Source organism: Oncorhynchus gorbuscha, linkage group LG08 (genome assembly GCF_021184085.1).
Source record: "Oncorhynchus gorbuscha isolate QuinsamMale2020 ecotype Even-year linkage group LG08, OgorEven_v1.0, whole genome shotgun sequence".
Taxonomy (NCBI): Eukaryota; Metazoa; Chordata; class Actinopteri; order Salmoniformes; family Salmonidae; genus Oncorhynchus; species Oncorhynchus gorbuscha.
In genome coordinates, this window is record NC_060180.1 from 53856692 (window position 1) to 53883901 (window position 27210).

At 39.3% G+C, this 27210-nt stretch overlaps 2 protein-coding genes across 4 annotated transcripts; one reads left to right on the forward strand and one right to left on the reverse strand.

Moving 5' to 3' along the window:
• The first annotated feature begins 18 nt into the window (after positions 1 to 18).
• Positions 19 to 11656, forward strand: LOC124041828 (transient receptor potential cation channel subfamily A member 1-like). The gene is made up of 28 exons (XM_046359884.1): positions 19 to 228; positions 455 to 637; positions 884 to 1034; positions 1266 to 1441; positions 1845 to 1952; positions 2119 to 2227; positions 2350 to 2495; positions 3048 to 3184; positions 3289 to 3337; positions 3433 to 3532; positions 3630 to 3730; positions 4116 to 4285; positions 4757 to 4921; positions 5107 to 5221; positions 5453 to 5619; positions 5787 to 5877; positions 5988 to 6047; positions 6182 to 6280; positions 6516 to 6586; positions 8368 to 8548; positions 8649 to 8738; positions 9008 to 9177; positions 9324 to 9453; positions 9619 to 9810; positions 9900 to 9968; positions 10538 to 10642; positions 10972 to 11081; positions 11302 to 11656. Exons 2-28 carry the CDS (start codon positions 566 to 568, stop codon positions 11489 to 11491), a joined length of 3324 nt encoding a protein of 1107 aa, XP_046215840.1. The 5' UTR covers positions 19 to 228; positions 455 to 565; the 3' UTR covers positions 11492 to 11656.
• LOC124041829 (dnaJ homolog subfamily B member 6-like) lies at positions 10207 to 26723 on the reverse strand. 3 transcript variants are annotated; one of them, XM_046359885.1, is made up of 11 exons: positions 26531 to 26723; positions 24018 to 24105; positions 21944 to 22053; positions 19804 to 19869; positions 19544 to 19654; positions 16273 to 16416; positions 16116 to 16154; positions 15152 to 15398; positions 14860 to 14930; positions 12491 to 12673; positions 10207 to 12158 (listed from the first exon to the last, which is right to left on the reverse strand). In XM_046359885.1, the coding sequence occupies exons 2-11, from the start codon at positions 24080 to 24082 to the stop codon at positions 12088 to 12090; spliced, it is 1107 nt and encodes a 368-aa protein (XP_046215841.1). In that variant the 5' UTR covers positions 24083 to 24105; positions 26531 to 26723; the 3' UTR covers positions 10207 to 12087. The 3 variants fall into 3 exon arrangements, with proteins under 3 accessions (XP_046215841.1, XP_046215842.1, XP_046215843.1); XM_046359886.1 differs by lacking the exon at positions 16116 to 16154; XM_046359887.1 differs by lacking the exons at positions 10207 to 12158; positions 12491 to 12673 and having other exon boundaries at positions 14100 to 14930.
• Between the last annotated feature and the right edge of the window lie 487 nt (positions 26724 to 27210).

Genomic DNA, 27210 nt, shown 5'->3' on the forward strand with positions numbered 1-27210 from the left:
CCTCATTTTCAACTAATGTTGTTTTTCAGGAAGGACTGTTTTTCCAATTAACTCGCAATGGACCAGATGCATTTACATTAGGATAATAACCCTCTCCAGTGTCAGTCCAAAGTCTGACCAACCAAGAGGCAATGTCATTCGATCTGTTTGCCAAATGTCTCTATATAAACCCCCTCCCTAATAACAGCAGACACCAGAAAGCTCATCTCACACCCAGAGAACATAAAGGTAAGAACATAATGTATTATATCTTATTGGTTGGTCTCATTGGTATAATACAATTAAAATAAACCTACTATAATATTTTACAGCAGATTATGCAGCCTGCTGGATGTGTTTATTTGCAATACTGTATGTTTTTTATGTATACTCCTTGCTCATGCATTGACAGATATTTGCTGTAGATATTAATATGTATGTTGAAATTGAAATTCTCTGCTCTTACCCATTGCAGAATATACTATTATTCTATGCATTCTGTCACAAGCCAAACCACATGTAATGTTGAAGTCCTTGTGGACATGAATATAAAAGCTTGACAAGCCCCTTAATAAAGACAGGCCTGATGCAGGACAAGACCTATCAGTCTGTGGTGTACGGAGATGATGCTACACAGATTTCTGACAAAATATTTGAGGTAAGTAAAAAACAATGTACATTTTATACCATATCTTTTTTAATAGAATATGAAGGCTATCGTTTAAAAAAAATATAGAAATATTTATTGTACTGTACATTTTTGATTAAACATATGTTTTATTCTGGGTTTAGAGCAGATTCAAATGTATGAATAATGAATAATCTGACTAAGAATTCAGTTTGTAGATGTGGTAGTGTAGACCATATCGTAATATAGTACTGTTCTGTGCTGATGTTGCCACAGTGGGCTCTACAAGGTGACTCGGCAGAGTTGGAAAAGCACTCAGCCCACCTGGGTGTCCGTGACCATGCCAATGCCAGCCCTCTGCACTATGCCACCTCACACGGGCACATTAGCACCATAAAGCTCATTGTGCAGTTGACTGGTCCAGATGGTAAGACTTACATATTTACTTATGTATTTATGTTAATATAATTATTATATTAATAAAACTTGAAACAATTATTTATATTTTTTATTTATGCAGTGGTACCACGGTTCATAGGGAATATCTTCCTTATTGTCCCCACATTTTCCCGCAAATCTGGACTTTTTTAGTTTTATCAATTGTATATTATTGATGTATTGAAGAAGAAAAAAAATCTTATCTGTGACCTTGGTGAAGAACTGAGTGCCAGTGATGAGGAGGGCAACACGTCATTACACTGGGCTGTGCAGAGGACCCAGAGAGAGAGCTGTGCTTGCCTTCTGGACCTGGGAGCCAACCCGAACATCCTCAACCGCCGCCTCATGTCTCCCCTACACATGGCTGTCAGCCTTGGACACAACACTCTCATCGAGGTCCGTCCCCTACCTGACCCCCATTCACCTCTACTCTACTACACCGCAATTATAGCACACCTCTATTATTTAATACACCTCTATTATACTTCTAAACTTCTAGCTAGCTCACCTCTATGTAGGATGCTATTATTTATTCAGTCTAATAACATATATTATATGACATTAGGGGTGGCAGTTAGCCTAGTTTTTAGAGCGTTGTGCCGGTAACAGAAAGGTCGCTGGTTCGAATCCCAGGGCCGACTAGGTGAAAAATCTATCATTGTACCCTTGAGAAAGGCACTTAACCCTAATTGCTCCTGTAAGTCGCTCTGGATAAGAGTGTCTGCTAAATGACTAACATGTAAGAAGAAAAGTCTAATGTATATGATACTATATTATATGTAATTGTGTTTTTCCACAGCTATTGCTGTCTCACAGCAACACGGATGCCAACCTGGAGGGAGACCTGGGGAACACACCTGTAATGTTGGCCTGCTGTGTTGATAACCATGAAGCTCTCCATCTACTTGTGTGTGAATATTGAATATATGGCCACTGTATAATTTTTGAATGGTTTGTTCTTGCATGTTTGAACAAGGAGACGTGTGTGATTAATTGTTCATTATTGGTGTCCTACATTAGTTTTTGTAATGTAACTGCTACTAAACTGCACTAATTTCACCTGCTGTTCTCAGTTTAAATATGGAGCCAGACTATGTCAACAGAACAAGCTGGGGCATTATCCCATTCACGCAGCAGCCTTTGCAGGGGCCATGAAATCAATGCAGATGGTTCTTCAGAAAGGTAAATAAGAAACATATGTCTCCGAGCCCCAATGTCCCTCCTACTGTACATATTGTTTTATATTTTGGTAATCAAACAATATTCATCAGATAATTCCTACTCACTCATTTTCTCTGCTGAAGGTGAGGAAGTAGGTTACTCAATTGAATCGCACATCAACTATGTGGACAAATCATTCAGTACTCCTCTTCATCTGGCCGTCCGTGGAGGCAACCTGGAGGTGATCAAACTCTGCATAGAACAGGGAGCTAAAATGGACCAACAACAGGTATTTCGACTGGTGATGATGAAGTTAAGAAGCTTTTTGACATGTAAATAATCATTCAAACTGCACCTACAAATATCATATACTGTATACTCATGTGTCTGGATTTCAAAATCTAACACAAAAATAACTTTGGTTCTTCCTCAGAACCATAGACAAAAGCACATATATTTAGAAGGCTTCTGAGTAATAAAAAATACCAATTAGAAACCTTAATGATAATTTTCTTCCAATAGAAAACAATGTAAATATCACAGGCATACATTCAAAAGGTTCTTAGAACTGAGATTCATACAATGTGGTACGGTAAGTAACAATAGGTTATTATGCATCCATAATCATCCACCCATAATTAGTACATTATCAGTTCATGTTACTCCCATGAGACATTGGAAGATGACCACTAAATCTAATCTGTAATCTGTCATATCCTGACATCATTTCAAATTGGTCTGATTGATTGTAATCTATTTATTTTTTATTGAACCTTTATTTGAACTAGGCGAGTCAATGAAGAACAAATTCTCTGTCATGTCTTTGTGCTTCGCTTTACAGTGTGACAAATCCACAGCCCTCCACTTTGCCTGCACCCAGGGAGCAACCGAGGCCGTCAAACTCATGCTATCAGCACATGATAGAGTCTGTGATGTCATCAATCTCACAGATGGCACTTGCCAAACTCCACTGCATAAGTAAAATACTGTAGTGTACACCGTATGCATTTTAATTGGACAATGTTTTGGGGTAAAAATGATATCCCGCTTTCTTAATTTTTTATCATGTGTTTCACCAACAGGACAACAATATTTGACCATGTTGAATTGGCTGAATACCTAATTTCAAAGGTAAACAGAACATGAAAAGAACCACCTGAAAGAGAACAGAATTAATATTTCTGGTGTTTCATAATCTTATCCTATTCATATTTCTTATTTGACAGGGCGGAGACATTAATGCCATTGACTGTAAGGGTCATACCCCACTGCTTTTGGCAACAAGTTGTAGCGCATGGAAAACAGTGAGCCTTCTTCTTACACATGGTAAGTATCTCAAAGAAAGGCGTACGGTATGTCTCCCACATTTAGTTTACACTATTGTATGGTTTGTTATAACCATGTTCATGATCTCCTATTTTAGGGGCTAATTTGAAAATAAAAGACAAACATGGCTGCAATTTCCTTCACCTTGCCATCTTGCAGCCTAAAGGTCTGACAAACCTTCCTCCAGAATTCTTAAAGGTAATATTCTACCATTCATCGACCTGACAGAACTTTTAATAACAATGATGAAGCCTCCAAAATGACCACAAGGTCCATGTTCATTTTTAAGGCATAGTCATAAGTTCTCAATATTGCAAAGATGAGCTCATATTTTTCTATTCTTGTGGGGATCTTGTACAAAGATGTAGTGCATTACTGCCACCTATTGTAGAGAAGTTGAAACAAACGCAACACTGTTAGGCATTGTATTGAAGGTAAAATATTGAGACCATGTATTTTCTAGTAACATGTAGAATCAAACCATCACTATTTGCAAATCATTGTTCGATCTAGAGGACAGTTTACACTTGGTTCGTTAAACTCCTGAGGTGACAAAGTTCTCATATCATCTGTTCCTACACAGTGCAGCAGTGTGAGAGAGCTCCTGGATGCAGAGGACAATGAGGGTTGTACTCCCATGCACTATGCCTGCAGACTGGGCATTCCAGAGTCAGTGAAGAACATGCTCAGACTGAACGTCTCACTGGACCAGAAGTCAAAGCAGAAGAAATCTGCACTGCATTTCGCAGCCGAGTGAGTTACTTCTGAATAAATTCAACCCTCTAAACCTTTAATACATGACTGACCAGTTGACTTACCTTTAAAGCAGCAATCAGCAGTAGAAACGATAACAAAGCAGCCTCCCCTTCCCTGGTTTGGTAAAAAGCTGAGGGATTGGGCTGGAGAAATGTAATCGCTCTCAAATTCATAGACAGAGGAATGGATGCAAGGCTTGACCATCTATGATATCAACATTATAGTTTTAACCATGTTTTGGGGCTATATAGTGTTTGTTTACATTTTCTTTGTTTACAAACATTGGAGTAAAACACGCTTATATTTTGCATTCTGATGGGGTACGACAGTTGAGCTAAGCTCATAAGTTATATTCTTCAAGAATCAATGGGTACATATCATGAATGTATAAGTCCGAGAATGGATGTGCATATATTATAGAATATTTGTCTTTGATAACATCTTCATGAGCAATCGTTTCTATTCCAGGTATGGGAGGATAAACACCTGCCACAGACTCCTGGAGAGCATGACCAACACCAGACTGCTGAATGAGGGAGATGAGAGGGGTATGACTCCCCTCCACCTGGCGTCCCGTGGCGGCCATGTTATAGTGGTGGACCTGCTGCTACGGAAAGGAGCGCTGTTCCACAGGTACAGTACTTAAGACCTGCTACACACACACACACCATTATTACGCTCATCAGCACCTGTAGAGGTCCCCAACCTCAATTACACTACGGTCTGTTGAGTGAAAACCAGCGTCTTTATCTTTTTACTACTTTTCCCATTTTGAATCAACTGCAGTAGTAATGAATGTTTACTGTATGCCATTGCAGTGATTATAAAGGTTGGACATGTCTACATCACGCTGCAGCAGAGGGATACAGCCAGACCATTATCATACTCCTGGCATCAAATATCAAACTGCTGGACAAAACAGATGAAGACAGGGTTTGGTTTCTCTCATTTTCTACATTCCCTTACCCTGAGGTGTGCTCATCCTTGTCTTTTCCCTTTTAATTTTGCTTAAGGGTTGTAAGATGTCTATGTTGAAATACAGAGGAAGTATTTCACTTATACAGATATTCTTCTTTCTAAAAAAGTTCATCTATATATTATAGTTGCAGGTACATACAATCCTCTGTTCTGATTTCAAAGTGCTATGTTTTACTGTTGGTGCAGAACACAGCGTTACATCTGGCTGCCAGAGAGGGCCATGTGGCTGCAGTGACACTGCTCCTGGACAGAGGGGCCCAGATAACGCTCAACAAGAGTGATGCCTCCTTCCTCCACGAAGCTGTTCTCAACGGCAGGAAAGACGCAGCCATCGCTGTCATCCACAATGAGAGGTTGGTCCAATGTTGTAAAATACAGTGGATACTTATTCTCATAACTACTTACAGTATGTGCTGTTGTGATGCTTTGACAGTACAGTGATGTGTTTGACGATTGGTAATTGAGTTGAATTGCATGACAATGTCATGTTGACATGTACAATGTAACCTGCTTGTTTCAGATGTGCTGAGGCTATGCTATTGTTCGAAGTGAAGTCAACTAAGCGATGCGTTGTCATCGACATGATAGAGTTCCTGCCAGAGTCATTCAAGGTTAGTTGTATCCAACAAACTATGCATGAAGGAAACTATCATAAAGGAAATGGATACAAATCTCTCCCATTTCCCAGTCAATGTTGCAACGGTGCAGTGTTTCTCCACAGCATCTTTTGGACACTTGTGTAAAGGAGTCAGATGATGACATAAATAGTACCAACTACTCTGTAAGTTTGTTCTCTCTATTCTATATCTGATATGACTTGTTTAAAACTCAGAATCATTATTGCTTAATCAAATTCTAAAAAAAGTTCCAGTTAGGGTATGTGTTGTAATATAATACTTTTTTTTTATACAACAGATCGAGTACACTTTCAGATGGCTACAAGCTCCCATGCATGTCATTAAGCTTGCAAAAGCAGACAAAAGCTTTGACTTCCAGCCTCTCACTGCTCTGAACGTGAGTATCCACTGTAATACTGTAGACTGAACTTAACAGTTTTCAAACGTGGTATTTTGCTCCAGAGTTAAGGGCAATGAAGTTACCCCAACTAACATTTTAAAACAAAACAGTACAGTATCAGGAACAGGTCATAGGTGTATTTGTCATTCCCACAACACAACATTGCTGGATAAATTAAAAGAAAACATAATTATCTGATGTGTTGTCAAAGTGTGTGTATTGTTTTTACTAGTACATGGTGAAATTTAACCGCATAGAGCTTTTGACCCATCCTGTCTGCAAGAAGTATCTGGAAATGAAATGGTGAGTGACAATTCTAGACTGCATATACCTGTATATAGTGTACGAACGTTAGCATCATACTACTGTCTCCAACACTGTACATATTGGCACCATCAAATGAAAAGTTGTGTATGCCATGCTACTGAATATAGTAGGTCATATACAGTGGGGAGAACAAGTATTTGATACACTGCCGATTTTGCAGGTTTTCCTACTTACAAAGCATGTAGAGGTCTGTCATTTTTATCATAGGTACACTTCAACTGTGAGAGATGGAATCTAAAACAAAAATCCAGAAAAACACATTGTATGTTTTTTAAGTAATTAATTTGAATTTTATTGCATGACATAAGTATTTCATACATCAGAAAAGCAGAACTTAATATTTGGTACAGAAACCTTTGTTTCCAATTACAGAGATCATATGTTTCCTGTAGTTCTTGACCAGGTTTGCACACACTGCAGCAGGGATTTTGGCCCACTCCTCCATACAGACCTTCTCCAGATCCTTCAGGTTTCAGGGCTGTCGCTGGGCAATACGGACTTTCAGCTCCCTCCAAAGATTTTCTATTGGGTTCAGGTCTGGAGACTGGCGGGGCCACTCCAGGACCTTGAGATGCTTCTTATGGAGCCACTCCTTAGTTTCACTGGCTGTGTGTTTCGAGTTGTTGTCATGCTGGAAGACCCAGCTACGACCAATCTTCAATGCTCTTACTGAGGGAAGGAGGTTGTTGGCCAAGATCTTGCGATACATGGCCCCATCCATCCTCCCCTCAGTACGGTGCAGTCGTACTGTCCCCTTTGCAGAAAAGCATCCCCAAAGAATGATGTTTCCACCTCCATGCTTCACGGTTGGGATGGTGTTCTTGGGTTTGTACTCATCCTTCTTCTTCCTCCAAACATGGCAAGTGGAGTTTAGACCAAAAAGCTCTATTTTTGTCTCATCAGACCACATGACCTTCTCCCATTCCTCCTCTGGATCATCCAGATGGTCATTGGCAAACTTCAGACGGGCCTGGACATGCGCAGACTTGAGCAGGGGGACCTTGCATGCGCTGCGGGATTTTAATCCATGACGGCATGGTGTGTTTCTAATGGTTCTTTGAGAATGTGGTCCCAGCTCTCTTCAGGTCATTGACCAGGTCCTACAGTGTAGTTCTGGGCTGATCCCTCACCTTCCTCATGATCATTGATGCCCCACGAGGTGAGATCTTGCATGAAGCCCCAGACCGAGGGTGATTGACCGTCATCTTGTACTTCTTCCATTTTCTACTAATTGCACCAACAGTTGTTGCCTTCTCACCAAGCTGCTTGCATATTGTCCTATAGCCCATCCTAGCCTTGTGCAGGTTTACAATTTTATCCCTGATGTCCTTACACAGCTCTCTGGTCTTGGCCATTGTGGAGAGGTTGGAGTCTGTTTCATTGAGTGTGGACAGGAGTCTTTTATACAGGTAACGAGTTCAAACAGGTGCAGTTAATACAGGTAATGGGTGGAGAACAGGAGGGTTTCTTAAAGAAAAACTAACAGGTCTGTGAGAGTCGGAATTCTTACTGGTTGGTAGGTGATCAAGTACTTGTGTCATGCAATAAAATGCAAATAAATTACTTAAAAATCATACAATGTGATTTTCTGGATTTTTGGTTTTAGATTCCGTCTCTCACAGTTGATGATTTATTCTATGATAACAATTACAGACCTATACAGTGTATCAAATAGTTGTTCTCCCCACTGTACAAAATATATGTTCATGCATAGTCACCTGCGAATACTCACCATATAGTTTATTTTATCTGTTTAGGAATGCCTATGGTATGAAAGTGCACCTGCTAAATCTGGCCATCTACTCACTTGGTCTGGGGCCTCTGACACACATCATTCATACACTGAAGCCTGTCCTCAACACCAATGTCACCAATACCACGTCACCGTCACCATCACCATCATCATCAGTCAGCATGGTGACCACAACCCTTGACGAGGTGCAGTTTAAGATCTGATTACATCCACAAGGCATTAGACGTATTTTTAAGTGAATGTGTCTCACACACCAGTTCAATAATAACTTCTTCATCTTGACAGCAATGCTACATAATCACCACATGCATGTTCCTGATTCTTGCCATGAGTCTGTACGCAGTTGGCAAGGAGCTTGTGCAGATAGTTCAGCAGGTAATCATAGGCATCTAAAGCTGTTCTAAATACTGTAGCCCTAAGCCATGATATGTGATTTATCCGGTAATGCGAATCAACATGTCAAATATATTGTAACGTTAACCCAACACCTGGCGACCTTGTCAAGGGGTTTGGATCTCTTTGCTTAATGGCTAAGGTGTTGGGTTGACAGTTTCTGGAGCGGGGTTCGAGTCCCAGTCAGTGCTACCCCCTGGAATTTGCTACAATATTGAAAAATAAGTTGATGTAATTTGTTTCTATTCAAGGGTTCAAAGTACTTCTATGATGTGACCAATGCATTGGATTGGGGTGCTGCCATCAGTTCTCTGTTGTTTGTGATCCCTTTACTGATGGACCTGAAGGAAACATGGCATTGGGAGGCTGGGGTAGTGGCAGTTCTTCTATCCTGGATAAACTTTCTGCTCTATTTCCAACGGTATGGACACTGAAAGTTATTTTTGCCATAAAATAGTGTAGGTTTACTGAGACCCATCTTTGAAGTAACATTTATATAAATTGATGAAATAAATGTATTGATCAACAAAAGCAATTTTAACAAATACATTTACTCTTGGTCCACAGGTTTGAACGTGTTGGGATCTACGTGGTGATGTTTTTAGAGATTGCAAAAACTCTTATAAGCATCATTGTACTCTTCTTCTTCCTGCTGCTGGCATTTGCCTTGGCGTTCTATGCCCTGATGCTAGATCATGTATGTTTACAGGACCATATAGATATACAAATGTGATGATTGAACATTGTATTGTGTCTGTGAAAAACAATGTCTATGAAAATCTGTTTAAAATGACAGATAACTTGTACCTGTATTTGTATAATGCATCCCTACAATTACTTGTTCTTACATTGTTGTTCCCAGAAACTTTTTGAAAATAGAGCTAGCATACCGCTAGTAATCATGCAAACATTTGTCATGATGGCTGGAGAACTCAACTACCAAGAAAATGTCCTGAAGCCATTTCTGGGAGGGATTCTGCCGTTCCCATATTTGACCTACTGCATTTTTGTTATGTTCACCTTTGCTGTGCCCATTCTCCTCATTAACCTAATGGTAAGTCCTAAAATGCTACATGAAGCCATTTACCTATACTGCGTTTATAAACTACTGATGCTTCATTACAACTGCATATTGTGTGACAGATTGGTTTGGCTGTTGGTGACATAGCAGAGGTACAGGCGAATGCTGAGCTGAAGCAAATTGGAATGCAGGTGTGTTTTGTCTTCTTTGTTGTGGTTTTTCAAACTCATAAAGCATTTTCAAAATCTCTACTAGTGATTGACTGGCAGGATCTTAAAATAAGACATACAGTGCGTGAAAAAATATTTGTCACCTTTCTGATTTTCTCTATTTTCTCTATTTTTAAAAACGGAATATTATCCGATCTTCAAGCAAAACCTAATATTAGACAAAGGGAAGCTGAGTTTACAAATAGCAACAACAAAAAAGTACACTTATTTTATTTATTTAACAAAGTTATGCAACACCAAATTCCACTGTGTGAAAAAATAATTGCCTCCTTACACTCGATACCTGGTTGTGCCACCTTTAGCTGCAATGACTACAACCAAATGCTTCCTGAAGTTGTTTATCAGTCTCTCACATCGCTGTGGAGGAATTTTGACACACTCTTGAATGCAGAACTGCTTTAACTCAGTGACATTTGTGGGTTTACAAGCATGAACTGCTCGTTTCAAGTCCTGCCACAAAAATAGAGAAAATCAGAAAGGGGGCAAATACTTTTTCACGGGACTGTATATTATAAATCATTATTCAACAGATTGAGCTTCACACTAGTCTGGAAGAGAAAATGCCATACTGGTTAATGAAGAGGGTTGATCAGATCTCACTCACTGAGTACCCTAACAGAGCCTGTGACGGAAAGGTATGTCCCTTCTGATCATTTTTTTCAAGAATATGTTGCTAACCGTCATTTGAATGTTTGTATAAAATTGAAGGGCTTTCAAACTAAAGAACATAACAAATATTTTGAGATCTTCTCAAAGGACTTTCTTTAGTTTATAAATTGATGATCTATAACATTTTTGAATCACTTAGTTTAAAGGATTGTTTAATCAACTAATATTCCACATAGAAATATTAATGGAGAGACGTGGAGGTTGCCCAAGCCCATCATAGGACACTGTTAGTATTTGGTACGGGAGGCGCTTGGTAAACAACATAGTCATGAATAGTTTGAATCTCCTTTAACAGAGAGAAATGTTATTTTCAATGTTGGGTATGGCGCATGAGAGAACCACTCTCAACCTCACCTCCCATCCACCTACACCTATGGAACAGGAAATCAGTAAACAGAAGTACAGGTATGTACTTAGTTCACACCAGTTGTTTGTTTGACCTTATTTAAATAAAACAGCAGAGCAATACACTACAAGTATTAACATTCAAATGTTTATCTGCATTTAGTTTATCAGTATTAAAAGATGTATGAGTATTTAGTGCATTCTGCAAATGTCTTTTTAAGTGCTTCCATTCTACACTCCTTTTGAGACTATTCAAATAGATCATCTATTCATTCTCCAGGTTGAAGGAAATGTCTAATATTATTGAGAAGCAGCACAACCTTCTGAAGCTGATCGTTCAGAAGATGGAGATCAGTTCAGAGGCAGAAGAGCACGACGGTCCTCAGCTGTTCCAGGGCTACAGGGACAAGCCCCTCCCCTGTCAGAGCAAATGGAACCCTCTGCTGAGGGCACTGGAAGCCAGGAAGTAACAGCAACATATATTATCATGGGCTGTTTCCTACTAAATGCACTGTACACAAAACCATGGGTTGGATTAAGAAGGAATGTCGGGGTATGGTATCACCATTGTTAACAAAAGAAGACGTGGTGCATCCTCCTTGATTTGGACTATTATTAATACACATAACCACCCCCCCTGTAACTACCACCACCCTTAAAACGTATCATATTTTCACCCCTGCACATCACCCATCCAATATTGCAGTTAAACTAATTGACATAGTGTTCCTTTACTAATGCACATTACAGTATGTAAGGAAACACAAGTGTCACGATTTAAAATCATTTCAATTGTAATTGGCATGGTTTTCTGAATCATTTGGTCAAATATAACCACATGGGGATGTTTGCTCTTGGTATTTTCAAATGGTCATAAGATAGTATATATACTAGAAAAGTAGTCAGGATTATACATTTATAGTATGTGTGCATGCTTGATAAAGAGCTTTTAGCACCCCATATTTAAGTGTCCTTTAAACCATATTACTTGTTACGGGTGTATTAATGACATGTTGTTTACGTAGCTGACTAGAAGGACAAGGATCTGATGTGTATACTGAATCCATTATGTTTTTCTCTTTTTGGCATCCTCTGTGGGCTCGGGCATGGGTTTCTTCCTCTTGTTTTCACTGTGTCCTGGAGAGAAATACATTTTTTTTTTTAAAGGACAACTTATTTGAGTGTCAATCCAATGAGTCCAGGACCCGTATTCACAAAGCATCTCAGAGTAGATGTGCTGATCTAGGATCAGGTCTCTCCATGTCTTATTCATCATGATTTAAAAGGCAAAAGGCTTTGTGAACACAGGCCCAGAATTACAGTATGAAAACTATTGATAACACATTATTACACTTTGAGAATTGAATGCCTACCCATGTTCTCCAATCAATGAATCTTGTAAGTAAAACAATAGCCCACTGTACTATTATGGTAATGTTTGGGGGTCATGTATTAAAATGGGTTCTAACCTGAAGCAGGGCTCCTTCCCTCCTCTCTGTCTGGATTGGGACTGTGGGAGGAAGTCTGGGAGGTAGTCTTTACATGATGAGGAGGACGGGAAACAGGGGACCGGGAGGCGTGTGCACTAGAGGAGTGTGCAGTAACAGTTTGTCTGCACTCCTCCTGTTGGACTGCGGCATTAGGCTTTGTCCCTGGAGAGAGGAATGGGGGTGTTGTAAGTACCAGTTACCTCCTACAGTACATACAGTCTTCAATAGGAAACCCTTCAATGGATTTCCATGCATGGATCAGGACAGACATGGAAATAAATTAACCTAAACAGGTGCAACCATCGATGGATAATGTTGAACTGGACAGTTAATTGAAAAATGCATAAAAAGGGACATGGCAGAGACGTTGTAAAATGCTGCAAAATCTTGAACAGGCCGTATTGTCGTGAAAGTGGCGGCTTAGTCAATAAGCTGCATTATTTTGGGGCATGGAAACACAGGAGAGAGATACATGCTGTATCGTGTGTGTAAGAGAAAGAGATCAGTCTTATGTTCTATCTTGCATCTTTTTTTTATCTGCAACAACGCTAAATATTTCCCTGTAAATAATAATCCCCAGTGCCGGCACTGGGCATACGAGTTTGTTTTTAGGAACTTACTGTTAATTAGGAGTTAAAATACAAGGTTTAATTTCAAAATGTGGTAATGTATCAGCAGTTTTTCTCTTGTATTGTAATGTCAGTCACTCAATTAAGATGTCAGCTTAAAAAAAAAAGTGAGTCTAACCAGCTATCTACACCTTGTAGTAATCATGGCCGAATTACTGACCAGGCACACCCAGGACATGTGCCCAGGGGCTCTGACCTCCAGGCAGCCCCAATTGATTTTGTTAGTCACTCTCACTCAAGATATCATATGAATATGGCATAAGTCATGGCAAACTGTGTAGAATTTCAGGAAATTTGCTTTAAAATTTGTTGAAAATTATCTGTAAAACTGCAACATTGTCTCTGTACCCCGTAGCTAAATGTGTAGAATTGCAGTAAATGTACATAGAAATATAACTAATAATAATTCTCTCAGCTGTCAACAGGGGGACCAATAAAATGTTTTTAGCTGCAAGGTGGGGGGGGGTGGGTGGCACCTAAACCAAATCTCGTTTGGGCCCCCAAAAACCTAGGGCTGGCCCTGGCCTGAAAGTGTAAAAATGGAGAGTTGATCATCTCAGAGATACATGTGAATGAGGCGAAACAATAAATGCATGGAACTTTGTCAAGTTGCCTTTACCCAAACTACAATAAACTGATTATGGTCCTAGTAGCTCCCATGCCACTTTATTATGGACTCAGCTGACCCATTGATATTATGCACATGGCAATAATATCCCCCATTGATTATGCCTTCACACCACAAAGATAAGTAAATGACTAAGCCATTTCAAGCAAAAGACTAAAGAGAGAACACACGTAGAAAGATATCTAGAAGATAGAAAGCACATCCATGCAGTTAGTATAGTAGCATGCAATCACACAGAGTGACCTATCCTCTGTAATTAAAGTAGCATTTAGCAACTCATGACGATGAATTGCTTGTTCTGTTAAAATAAACCGTACACCACGCCACCCAAGACTGTTCGTCCCATCCCCAAAAAGGATGAAATTCATATTTATTGAATTTAAATTGTTTTACAAAGTACACAAAATTTGTTGTATATTCATATATAATTTATATAATGAATCATTAATTTGTGCATGGTTATGCAATAATAACATTAAGATTGAGGAACATTTATTGGCATACATGCTGAAATGAACAAAAAAAATAAAAAATACACTCGTATTAGAACAAATAAAATCGCATATTAACACTTTCTACACGCATTTCACAAAAAATGTTTTACTAACAAAGGTTAGACAAGCAATTAGGTCGTAAACAGGGTTTTAAAGCAAGGGTTAAGTTTTCCAGTTCAACACTCATATTAATGTCAAGACGAAAAAGCCAAGTCATGCTTTATCTAAATGCACAATGCGTTCCTTGTCCAAAACACTATCAAAGGCAATAAGCCCATGAGACTGCAATAGAGCGAAGAAGTGCATACAGAAAGACAGTACAAACAAAAGTTGTCTGGTCCTAACTTACCCAAACGCAAGTAAAAACACACCATCCTAAGCCAAATTGTTGACAGCTCCAATTCATAAATACATTAACAAAATGCATAGAACATTTTATTTTCCTAATGGACACCTTGACCTACAAATGCTAACAAGGGAAAAACCAAAGGTACATACATCCAAACAATGGTATAACATTGTTTTGTTAAGCTCAAGTTTGTGCTGGTAATGTTCCAGGAGATTACTTGTTATCCAGTCGCAGTAGTTGTTCCTTACCATTGATGGTTAGTGATCTTAACTGTCCGTCTTCTTCCACCTCTACTCGTTCCTGTCCATTCTCCACAATTCTAAAGTATGGGGGAATTTAAGATACATTTTAGTATTCCTTTTCTAAATCAATGCACTTCTAAAAGAAGCCATGGTAAAGGACACACTATCATCAGATGCTATCTAGCCTAATTGCAACTAGCTATCTACTGTTCCATTCCCTCTTGAAACCATCACAATTAAAAACAAAAAAATATCAACTTCACTGTGTGGTTAGAGAGCTACTACTAATCTAAAGTACCTTTTTGTTGTGATTTTCCTGCCGTTGATGAATTTGGTGGAGGTTGACACAGAGCGGAAGTTGCCCATCCCACCACCTCCACCCCCACCTCCACCCCCACCCCCAAAGGAGGTGGAGAAGGCAGTGAAGCCGCCGTGGCCGCCGCCTCCTCCCAGATGGCCCATGTGGCCCATGTGGCCCATGTGACCCATGTGACCCATCTGACCCATGTGACCCATCTGACCCATGTGTCCAAAAGAGGTAAAGCCTGTCGGAGAACAGAGAAATGGCATTCACGCATGGATCCATAACAAACATATCTAAATGCTATGCATTGATAGCTGTAGGGGAGAGAGGGGTAAGTTTTGCCAAATAATTAGTGAAGCCCCTTTATTTCTAGGAAATCATACAGAAAAATGAATCATGTCACAAAATATTTAGGAAAAGGTAATCATGGAGTGTGAAGGAAGAAGCCACATGAAAAAAAGTGGTAAGCAAGTTAGGTCCAATAAGAAGATTCTCAAAAGTCAAATAAATGTAGTGTATTATAGGTTTCATGATGTTTTTATCTAAACCAAAGTAGATCATTTTAAGACCGTTTTACACATCAGCATGAAAGTGCATCCTTGTAGCTGTGTGGGCTAATATAGTCAGAATAGTTACTTTGGGGTAAATTGTTCCATTTGGCCAGGGCCAAGTTGAGCCATTGGCTAATCGATATACTCCATAATAAAATGGTCAGTTTTATACATAATATGCACAGTATTTTGAAGACATTTGTGTGATTAGTGGGTGAAATTGGGGAGAAAATATATATAAATGCCTTCCTCGGTTGGGTTTGTCTTAACTGACTTGCCTAGTTAAATAAAATGTTTAAAAAAACATCCTGAAATATGTAGATATCTTTGTTAGAAATAATACAATATTTCTCTTGATGTAGTGATAACGAATGTTTAAAAAAAAAAAATTTAAAGGCTAAACATACCCGACTCACCCCTACACAGTTTGACAGTACAGACAGGACCTGGTATTTCCCAAGAAAATACAGTGTGAACTGGTAATTAGTTACATGTAATAACGTAATTTAAAAGGTTTGTTTCTTTGGAATACATTTTTCAAAAGAGGGACCAGTGTTTCCTGACCTGGTTCAAATGCTGTAAAACCTGCACCAAAGGGTGGAAAGCCTCCGAATCCCCCGAAGAAGGGACCCCCCGTCCGACTCCTGCTCACCCCCCTGTGGTGCCTCCGCCCTCCACCAAAAAACTCATCCCCAAACGGATCCCCTCCTGCATGAGAAGAAAATAAAAAACGAGAAGAGAAGAAAGACTTCAGTTTCCAGATGACAACTCAAGCTATAAACAATGAGAAATAGACTGCAAGCTGTCAGCTATAGGTCAGCAGGTAAGTCGCTAGTTTGAATAATTTAGCCAACAAGGTGAAAAACTGCCCATGTGCCCAAGGCACATAACCCCAATTGCGCCAGGGTTGACGTTGCTAATGGTAGACCCTGAAACACATTTCTGAGGGTGTCCAAGGGGGAGTTGGGATATGCAAAAAACACATTTCTGAGGGTGTCCAAGGGGGAGTTGGGATATGCAAAAAACACATTTCTGAGGGTGTCCAAGGGGGAGTTGGGATATGCAAAAAACACATTTCTGAGGGTGTCCAAGGGGGAGTTGGGATATGTAAAAAACACATTTCTGAGGGTGTCCAAGAGGGAGTTGGGATATGCAAAAAACACATTTCTGAGGGTGTCCAAGGGGGAGTTGGGATATGCAAAAAACACATTTCTGAGGGTGTCCAAGGGGGAGTTGGGATATGCAAAAAACACATTTCTGAGGGTGTCCAAGGGGGAGTTGGGATATGTAAAAAACACATTTCCTTTTCAGGACAAATGTACAGTGCCTTCAAAATGTATTCATACCCGTTGACTTATTCTACATCTTTTTGCGTTACCGCCGGAACTCAAAATGGATTAAAATTATATTTTATACACAATACCCCATAATAACAAAATTAAAACATGTTGAAAATGAATGAAAATGAAATATAGAAATATCTGATTTATACAAGTATTCACACCCCTTAGTCAATACATGTTAGAATCCCCTTTGGAAGCAAGTCTTTCTGGAGAAATCTCTAAGAGCTTTGCACACCTGAATTGCACAATATTTTTTTATCTCGGCCACTTTGGAACATTCACTGTCTTCTTGGTAAGCAACTCCAGTGTATATTTTGCCTTGTGTTTAAGGTTATTGTCCTGCTGAAAGGTGAATTTGTGTCCCAGTGTCGGTTGGTAAGCAGACTGAACCTGTTTTTCCTCTAGGACTTTACACGTGCTTAGCTCTATTTGGTTTCTTTTTATCCCCCAAAAAACTCCCTTGTCCTTGTTGATGACAAGCACACACATAAGATGACCATTCTTGGAAATATGAAGAATGGTATTTAGTGACGTGTTGCATTTACCCCAAACATAAATTAATTTCTTTGCCACATTTTTTTTACAGGTTTACTTTAGTGACTTATTGCAAACAGGATGCTTGTTGAAGAATATTTTATTCTGTACAGGCTTCCTTACTTTCACTCTGTCATTTAGGTTAGTATTGTGAAGTAACTACAATGCTGCTGATCCATCCTCAGTTCTCCTATCACAGACATTAAACTCTGTTTTAAAGTCACTATTGGACTTCTCTCCAGCAACGGAGTTAAAAAGGACACTTGTATCTATGCAGTGACTGGGTGTATTGATACACCATCCAAAGTGTAATTAATGACTTCACTCAAAGGGATATTCAATGTCTGCTTTTATTTTTTTACCCATCTACAAATAGGTGCCCTTTGCAAGGCATTGGAAGGTAGTCACTGGCATGTTTTATCATCAGACCCAGCTTTGCCAGCTGAATTTAAGAATCCACCACTTACTGTATATAGGAGGTCGCAATTTACACGATAAATTGGTTCATGCCAACTGCCAGCCACAACAACATAAAAATCAGCCAGTCTCATTTATGCCCTCTTCCGAATGGTAGCTATAAATGCAGAGGTTGTGCATATTGCAACAATATGATGAAGTGTGAATATTTCTGCCGCCCACATACAGGAAAACGGTGCCAAATAAATTACATTATTACGTGCTCCACCACCCATGTTAACTACATTATTAAATGTCCACGTGGGCTGTGCTACGTAGGTAAAACTTCTCGCTCTCACAGAGACTTTGTGAACATAAAAGTTCAATTAGGGGAAACGACAGGGATTATCCAGTCGCAACATGTAAATATTTGAGTACATCTTTTCATGTGACAACACTGAAGAAATTACACTTTGCTACAATGTAAAGTAATAAGTGTACAGCTTGTATAACTGTGTAAATTTGCAATTTTGACATTTTCACATAGGGGTGTACTCACTTTTGTTGCCAGCGATTTAGACATTAATGGCTGTGTGTTGAGTTTGTACACTTACTACTTTACATTGTAGTAAAGTGTCATTTCTTCAATGATGTCACATGAAAAGATATACTCAAATATTTACAAAAATGTGAGGGTTGTACTCACTTCTGTGATATACTGTATATGTTGTTGTAAATGTGAACATGAATTATGCCCCTATCAAGAGCAGTGAGCAGGTTTCTTATTTTATTCAACTGTTACCATGCACCTGCAAAAAAGATAGGTCAGATGTGCGAGTGCCTTTTGAAGATAGTCGTTCAGACATCATGTTAAACATGAGTTTTGCACAGTTTGAGTCAATGCAACTTGTTAAGCACATGTATACTGCTGAACTTATTTAGACTTGCCATAACAAAGGGGTTGAATACATATGGACTCCAGACATTTCAGCTTTTAATTTTTCATTCATTTGTAAAAAAAAAAATCAAAAAAAAAAAATCATTCCACTTTGACATTATGGGGTATTGTGTGTAGGCCAGTGACACACAATCCCAATTTAATCCATTTAAAATTTAGGCTGTAACACAACAAAATGTGGTGGAAACAGTCAAAGGGTGTGAATAATTTCTGAAGGCACTGTAAGCAGGACATAAATAAGTAGCCACCAAATGATTTGTATTATTATATAAATAGATCTAATAATTGAAAGTGAATGTAATGCAATTTACTAACCATAAAACTCCAATTTAGTAGATGCTCTGAACTAAATGATTAATATTATCAGTTGCTAGAATAAGCCTTCTAAGTCTATAGTAACCAACCCAACATGGTCCTAATAAAGGACGACTGGCTCCCTCTTTCCTTCTCTGGCTCCCTCTTTCATCTCTGTCCTTCATTCTCTTTGCTCACCTCTTTCCTACTGATTGTCCCTCACTTCTGTCTGCAGCTCACTCTGACAACAATACGTATATTTTCACAATGTCTTAACAATACTCAAAAAACAATACTCAGAAATGCTCACCAAAGAAATCAGCAAAAGGATCTCGACCCCCAAAGAACTCCCTGAAGACGTCTTCTGGATTGCGGAACGTGAACCCTTCATTGAAGTGATCACCATTGTGGTAATGTCCACCTAAATTAAAACAAAGGTTAAATATGGTTAGTGGAAATAATAATAAAGTGTTATGATTGTTTATTACAGATTTACAAAATTAACACTTCCACAAAATAAATGCATACATTTGAGATATCCGCCAAGAGCCTAATAAAGAAAGGACTCACCACCTCCGCCGTTGTTTGTTGTTAGACCTTCTTTACCATAGCGATCATACATGTTCCTCTTGTTGGCTACAACAGAAAATAAAACAAGAGTCAACTCCCATCAAAACAAAGTGAAATTACTCAAACAGCATGATAACAAGTGTAAAACACTATGCTTGCCAAGCGTTCAGGTGGGAATCATTCTGGGTCAGTAACTGCAGATCATCGTACATCTCTTATTGGATTATTAGGGGGAAGTTCAAAAGGAATCAAATGCAATCTTTATCAACCTCAACTACTCACATTGCATTAACACATAGTTCAACAATAGCATAACTGTTGTGGGCGCTGCTATGATATGTGAACAAACCATTTCCTTGACGAGAAAATCTATATATATTTTGGTTAGATGGACCTTACATGTCACGGATGCCGATATCAGTGCAGTATTCATAAATACTGAACAAAAGTTTAAAAATGCAACAGGTCAAAGATTTTACCGAGTTAGGGTTCAAAAGGAAATAAGTTCATTAGGCCCTAATCTATGGATTTGACATGAATGGGAATACAGATATGCATGTTGGTCATAGATACACTACATTACCAAAAGTATGTGGACACATTTGTCCGTCAGACTGCCAGATGGAGAAGCGTGATTCATCACTACAGAGAATGCATTTCCACTGCTCCAGAGTCCATGGAGGCGAGCTTTACACCACTCCAGCCAACGCTTGGCATTGAGCATGGTGAACTTAGGTTTGTGTGTGGCTGCTCAGCCATGGAAACCCATTTCATGAAGCACCCAACGAGCAGTTCTTGTGCTGAAGTTTCTTCCAGAAGCAGTTTGGAACTGGGTAGTGAGTGTTGCAGAGGACAGACAACTTTTAGACGCTACGCGCTTCAGCACTCGCCAGGCCTGTTATGTGAGCTTGTGTGGTCTACCTCTTCACGGCTGAGCCGTTGTTGCTCCTAGACGTTTCCACTTCACAATAAGAGCACTTACAGTATATCGGGGCAGCTCTAGCAGTGCAGAAATTTGACAAACTGACATGTTGGAAAGGTGGCATCATATGATGGCACCACATTGAAAGTCACTGAGTTCTTCAGTAAGGCCATTCTACTGCCAATGTTTGTCTATGGAGATTGCATGGCAGTGCCCTCAACACCTGTCAGTAACGTGTGTGGCGGAAATAGCAAAATCCACTAATTTGAAGGGGTGTCCGCAGACTTTTGTATATATAGCGTACCTTTAAAAATATTTATTTAAGTTTGAGCGTGGATCATAAAACCAGTCTTGCTGGTGTGACCACCATTTGCCTCATGCATCACAACACATCTCCTTCGCATAGTATGCAGGCCATGGAAGAACTGGGACATTTTCAGCTTCCAGGAATTGTGCACAGATCCTTACGACATGGGGCCCTGCATTATCATGCTGAAACATGAGGTGATGACAGCGGAATGGCACGATAATGGGCCTCAGGATCTCATCACGGTATCTCTGTGCATTCAAATTGCCATCGACAAAATGCAAGTGTTCATTGTCCGTAGCTTATGCCTGCCCATACCATAGCCCCACCAAGTGGCACTCTGTTTACGACATTGACATCACCAAACCGCATACCCAAACGACGCTGGCTTGGTAACATGTGGTCTTCGGTTGAAAGGCTGGTTAGATTTACTGCCAAATGCTCTAAAACAACGGAGACTGATTATGATAGAGAAATTAACATTACATTTTCTGGCAACAGCTCTGGCGGACATTCCTGCAATCAGAAAGTCAATTTCTCACTCCCTCAAAACTTGAGACATTTGTGGCCTTGTTTTATATGACAAAACTGCACATTTTTAGGGTGGCCTTTCATTGTCCCTGGCACAAGGTGCACCTCTGTAATGATCATGCTGTTTAATCAGCTTCTTGATATGCCACACCTGTCAGGTAGATGAATTATCTTGGAAAATTAAAAATGCTGACTAACAGGAAGGTAAACAAATGTGTGCACAAAATTAGAGAAATATACATTTTCGTGCATATGGAACATGGGATATTTTATTTCAGCTCATGAAACCAACACTTTACATGTTGCGTTTATATTTTTCCTCAGTGTATCATAAATACTGTTCTCTTGACTTCAAACACCTTTCAAAATGTATGACTTACCATCTGACAGAACTTCATAGGCCTCAGAAAGTTCCTTGAACTTTTTCTCTGCCTCTTCCTTATTTTCTGGGTTTTTATCTGGATGCCATTTTAGTGCCAATTTTCTGTACCTGAAAGTTTAGAAATACATTAGACAGCAACTCAAGAGGCCTGTTTCATACAAAATGTCATTATCCCAGTATAGATCACACATTTAAAATATCAGAAAAAGCCATCTACATCTAGTGCCAGTCTATTGCAGGGATGGGCAACTGGCAGCCCCCTTTTGTATGTCCGCGGATCAGTAATCCAAAACATTTATGAAAAATAAAAATAGAATAGCAGTTAGAATAATAGAATGCAATTTCCAAACGTGGTTATGCATCAACAGTTTCTCTTATGTCAGTCACTCAATTAGTTACCTGACGACAAACTGAAGTCTTCCACTGCTTCATGTTCACTACAAACTGTACTTCAGTCAGACTGCCATTGTTGAAGTCGTTTGTGGTGAGTTCAAAATGAGGGGTGTGATACAAAAAAGTCATCAGCAATTCGATCATCTCTATCCAATCAGTCTCAACGCCAATGATGCATTTTCAAAATGCCGCTTCTCCCAAGTGTGTTCTGGCTCTGGCCCAACCCACTGGTTTCTGGGACCAACCAGAATGGTTAGAATGTGTTTGTTCTGGAAATTGTCGGGGAGGCACTCAGATCCAGACTCATTGCGAACTCCGGAACAAGGAGTTTATGTAGCCAGGCAACTCAATTTGCCCATGTCAGCTAAAATTATTTAGATTAATGTATCAATCTAAACTTGTAGTAATCATGATCAAATTATGGACCGGTGGGTCTCCATTGATTTTGTTGCTCGCACTCAGATATCATATCATAACATACCATGAGTCATGGCAAAATATCTCTTAGGGGCCCCCTCTGACTGCATGTGTGGGTACACAGACCCGCAAACCACTGCAGCCCCTCATGATGAGTTCAGATCAAAGTTGACCCTTCCTGACCTATTGGAATACATACAGTGCCTTCAGCAAGTATATATACCCATTGGCGTATTCCACGTTTCGCTGTGTAACAGCCTGAATAAATAAATACAAATTCTCACCCATCTACACACAATAAATAAGAGCTTTGCACACCTGGATTGTACAATATTTGCAGATATATATATATATATATATTCAATTCTTCAAGCTCTGAATTTGGTTGTTGATCATTGCTAGACATCCATTTAAGTCTTGCCATAGATTTCCAATTTCCCCAAACATAATGCTTTGTATTGAGGACATAAAGTTAATTTCTTTGCCACATTTTTTGCAGTATTACTTTTGTGCCTTATTGCAAACAGGACGCATGTTTTGGAATATATTTATGCTGTACAGGCTTCCTTCTTTTCACTCTGTCATTTAGGTTAGTATTGTGGAATAACTTCAATGTTGTTGATCCATCCTCAGTTCTCCTATCACAGCCATTAGTTTTGATGTCACCATTGGCATCATGGTGAAATCCCTGAGCGGTTTCCTTCCTCTCCAGCAACTGAGGTAGAAAGGAGTCGGACATCTGTATCTTTGTAGTGACTGCGTGCATTGAAACACCATCCAAAGTGTAATTAATAACTACACCATGCTCAAAGGGATATTCAAGGTCTGCTTTTTTTTTACTAATAGGTGCCATTTGCGAGACATTGGAAAACCTCCCTGGTCTTTGAGGTTGAATCTGTGTTTGGAATTCACTGCTCGACTGAAGGACATTACAGATCATTGTTTTGCACACAGAGTGAGTTCGTGCAACGTATGTGACTTAAGCACATTTTTAGTTCTGAACTACATTTTTAGTTCTGAACATATAACAAAGCAGTTGAATACTTATTGACTCAAGACATTTTAGCTCTTCATTTATTTAATTTGTACAAATGTATAAAAACATAATACCACATTAAGGGATAATGTGTGTATACCAGTTATACAAAATCTCAATTAAATCCATTTTAAATTCAGGCTGTAATTCAACAAACTGTGGAAAAAGTCAAGGGGTGTGAACATTTCTGAAGGCACTGTATACAGCACTTGACAAGGATACTTACGCTTTTTTAATGTCTTCCTGGGATGCATTTCTTTGGACACCTAAAATGTGATAATATTCCACCATGGTTTTGTAGAACTTTTTCCAACCTGTGTAAAGAGGAAACAGTAAAGTATAAGATGCAGGACTGCACATCTTAAACTAGTTGAGTTTCTCAAATCCACTATATATGCATCTCGGTGGAGTTGGGTTGCGACGACTGTGGGCGGAGCATACCTACGACTAGATTGAGTTCCTGTCAGTGGTTGCATTTGACAAATGTTTTAGTAAAAAGCAATAATTTCAGAAATCAAAGAAAAGCATGCAGCTCGGGTGGAAAAACAGAGGTACACAGAAAGGGTGTAAGATGTTTATTTTGACAAGTTATGACTGACAGAGACTCGATCTAGTTGTCTCCACTCAACTCCATTGATGTGATCAGTGGTGTGTATTCATGGATGCCAATGAAAACCAGGTTTCCCCAAATATTTCACCAATAAATAGATTAAAATTAACAGAATTATCTTTAATCTCTCTGTGTTTCCAAAATGTTCTGTCAATTTGCAAGAGGCTGAATCTCACTGGAGAAATCATCCAAGCTAGGGAAACAGCACCCCTCTGTCTCAGTATGTGTAGCCCATGTATCTATGTATTCTAATCCATCCATAAATGAGTATGCTGTGCCACTGGACTGAGATGATTGAAGTTCAATATGTAGCCTATTAACTAACTAGCTAGCCCATGAAAGGAAGTCAGGATAGCATGCATTTCAGCTAGCTAGTCTTTGACAACAAAAAGAACAAGTGTACTGTATGACAGAGTCATAGACCGTTTTGCCAACATGAGTGAGAAGGATGGCATTGGTATTCAACTAGTCTACAAGTAGGGCGAGTCAACATTTCTTGTTTTAATTGCACGCACACACACTATTTAGCATCATTGATTAGACTCAATTGTTTTTGGTATCTAAGTTAGCTTAATAAACCGAAAACAAAGCCTATATAGTCTTGTTGATTTGATGATGTTTAAATGATTAAGTTGAAATGGTGCTGGAATAGCAGAGGCAGTGCTCCTGTTGTCTTTGTGCTGACTTATAGTAACTCCATGCTTCTAAATCAGTAGTTGTTTAGTAAACTGTTGAAAACATTAACTTGCTTGACCATGCTGCAGGTGACATAACTGTTTGTATGCAATATTTGCTTTTTGGACTTCACCGGACAGATGTTGCTCTCTGGTTTTGTGATGAAACAAACGTATATGCGTTGTTGAATTTATTCCATCACTGTGTGACTTGTCTTTTTGTGGTCACTGCCTTATTGTATATCATGGTGGTGTATGAACTAATGGGTTATAAAGCAAACAATGCAATTATCCCAACATTGGTTGTAAATATGGCTTTTTTACTGGCTTCGCTTGTTCAGTGATTTTACCCACGCACCGTTACTGGATATGATGTACATCATGGAGTTGAGAAAAACGTGGCTAATCTTATACAAACTACGGTGCAAATGGCCAATCATTTCCGCGGGATTCAGGGAACAAAATATCCAAGATAACAATGGAAGTACCAAAGCACCTTAAATGGGCTAATCTTAGACTCCAATTACTTTATCCACCCGAGACTGGCCTGGCAGTTGTCTAATAACTAATTTGTATGTCTGAGTGACAGCTGGAGGGTTACGGTGCCATAAGGTCAACGCTTTATCATCCAAAGAGGTCACATTCTGGCGCAGCGTTGAGTTTAACCCCTGGTACAATAAAACAGGCTTGATTGACAAACCCCCCCCCCCGAGTCAACCACAGGGGGAAAGCTACAATAGTAAGTATTATGAAACTCCAGGTCTGTACTAAGATGTACTAGTAGTGGGAAATGACGCGATGTGCTACGCCTGCTAGCCAGGTATGTGTCAGCTAGCTAGCTACAGTTTAGTTATGTAGCTATTTTTTACACTTCAAAATAAATGTAACGTTATAGAACTTGGTAGTCTCATATTTCTCTCTTTCCACCATATCTAGCTAATGCGTGTGTGCTGTTCATTATGATAACGTTAGCGCGACAGCATAACCAGGGGTGTATTCATTACGCTAATAGTTGTAAAACGTTTCGTCTGTTGAAAACCGTTTTACAATAGAAAACGTTTCGCACCGAAGACGCATTTCTATTGGACAAATTCCGTTTCGTTACGCTTGCTCTGTTTCCGTTTGGTTCTTAAACTGTTTCCGTTGCAAGACGTAATGAATACACCCCCAGTTTTGTTCGCCGTCCTGACTGTGTCTCCTTGCATGAAACATTAGCTAGCAACTCAACACTAATAACACCAAAGCGAAAGAACATACGGAGTGTTCTAGCCAACATCTAAATGTTGCGGTAACTCGCGTCGCTGTCAAAATGACCATTATGACTAGATAGGTAATGCTAACTAACAGGCCAACAAGCTACTGCTAGCTAACGTTAATGTTTTTGTGATGGTGATGCCCAGCAATCAAACTCAAAGTAATGTGTCACTTGTAAAACAAAAGACGAAGTCAAATTACCTTGCTCTTCAGCGTCCCAGTTCTTTTATAGACGGATAAATTCCCAGTGCTGATTTATAATCGTTTTCCACTTAGGGTTATTCCAGAAAATGCTGCTTTGCTCCAGAGAAATTTCAGCAGCCTTGGGTTGTTTGTGGATTTGACGTAACATCCGGTTAACGACTGCTCTTCTTCTTTGGTGTTTGGTGACGACGACCAGACTATCAGTTGGCACAACCTCGCCCCCACATCTTTTTATGAGGGGTATAACCAACGATATACATTCGTATTTACTGTAGACGGGTTGATTGTTTACTAACAAAACCGACGCGTGCACAAATATGCAGGCAAACCAGATGGTTTTGGCTTAGATAGTTTACATGTTGCCAACAATGTTTCGTCTCCAATGTTTATTGAAAATATAAATACACTTGAACAATGAGCATTTGTTGACTCTAAAATACATAATTACAGTTTTTAGTTAGTTAGCTAGCGAATTTTAAACCATATTATAGATTACATGAAATCAGTCAAAACGGCTCAAAACATGACATGGAATCAAGAACAAGATTAAACTAGCTGAAACGAATCACTTACGATTCACCACATGGCAGTTTTTGTCATTGTTGGTGACTATCTGGCCATCCAAATTCACAATAACTCGTGGAATTCTGCCCCAGTGAAGCATATGCATCGTTTTC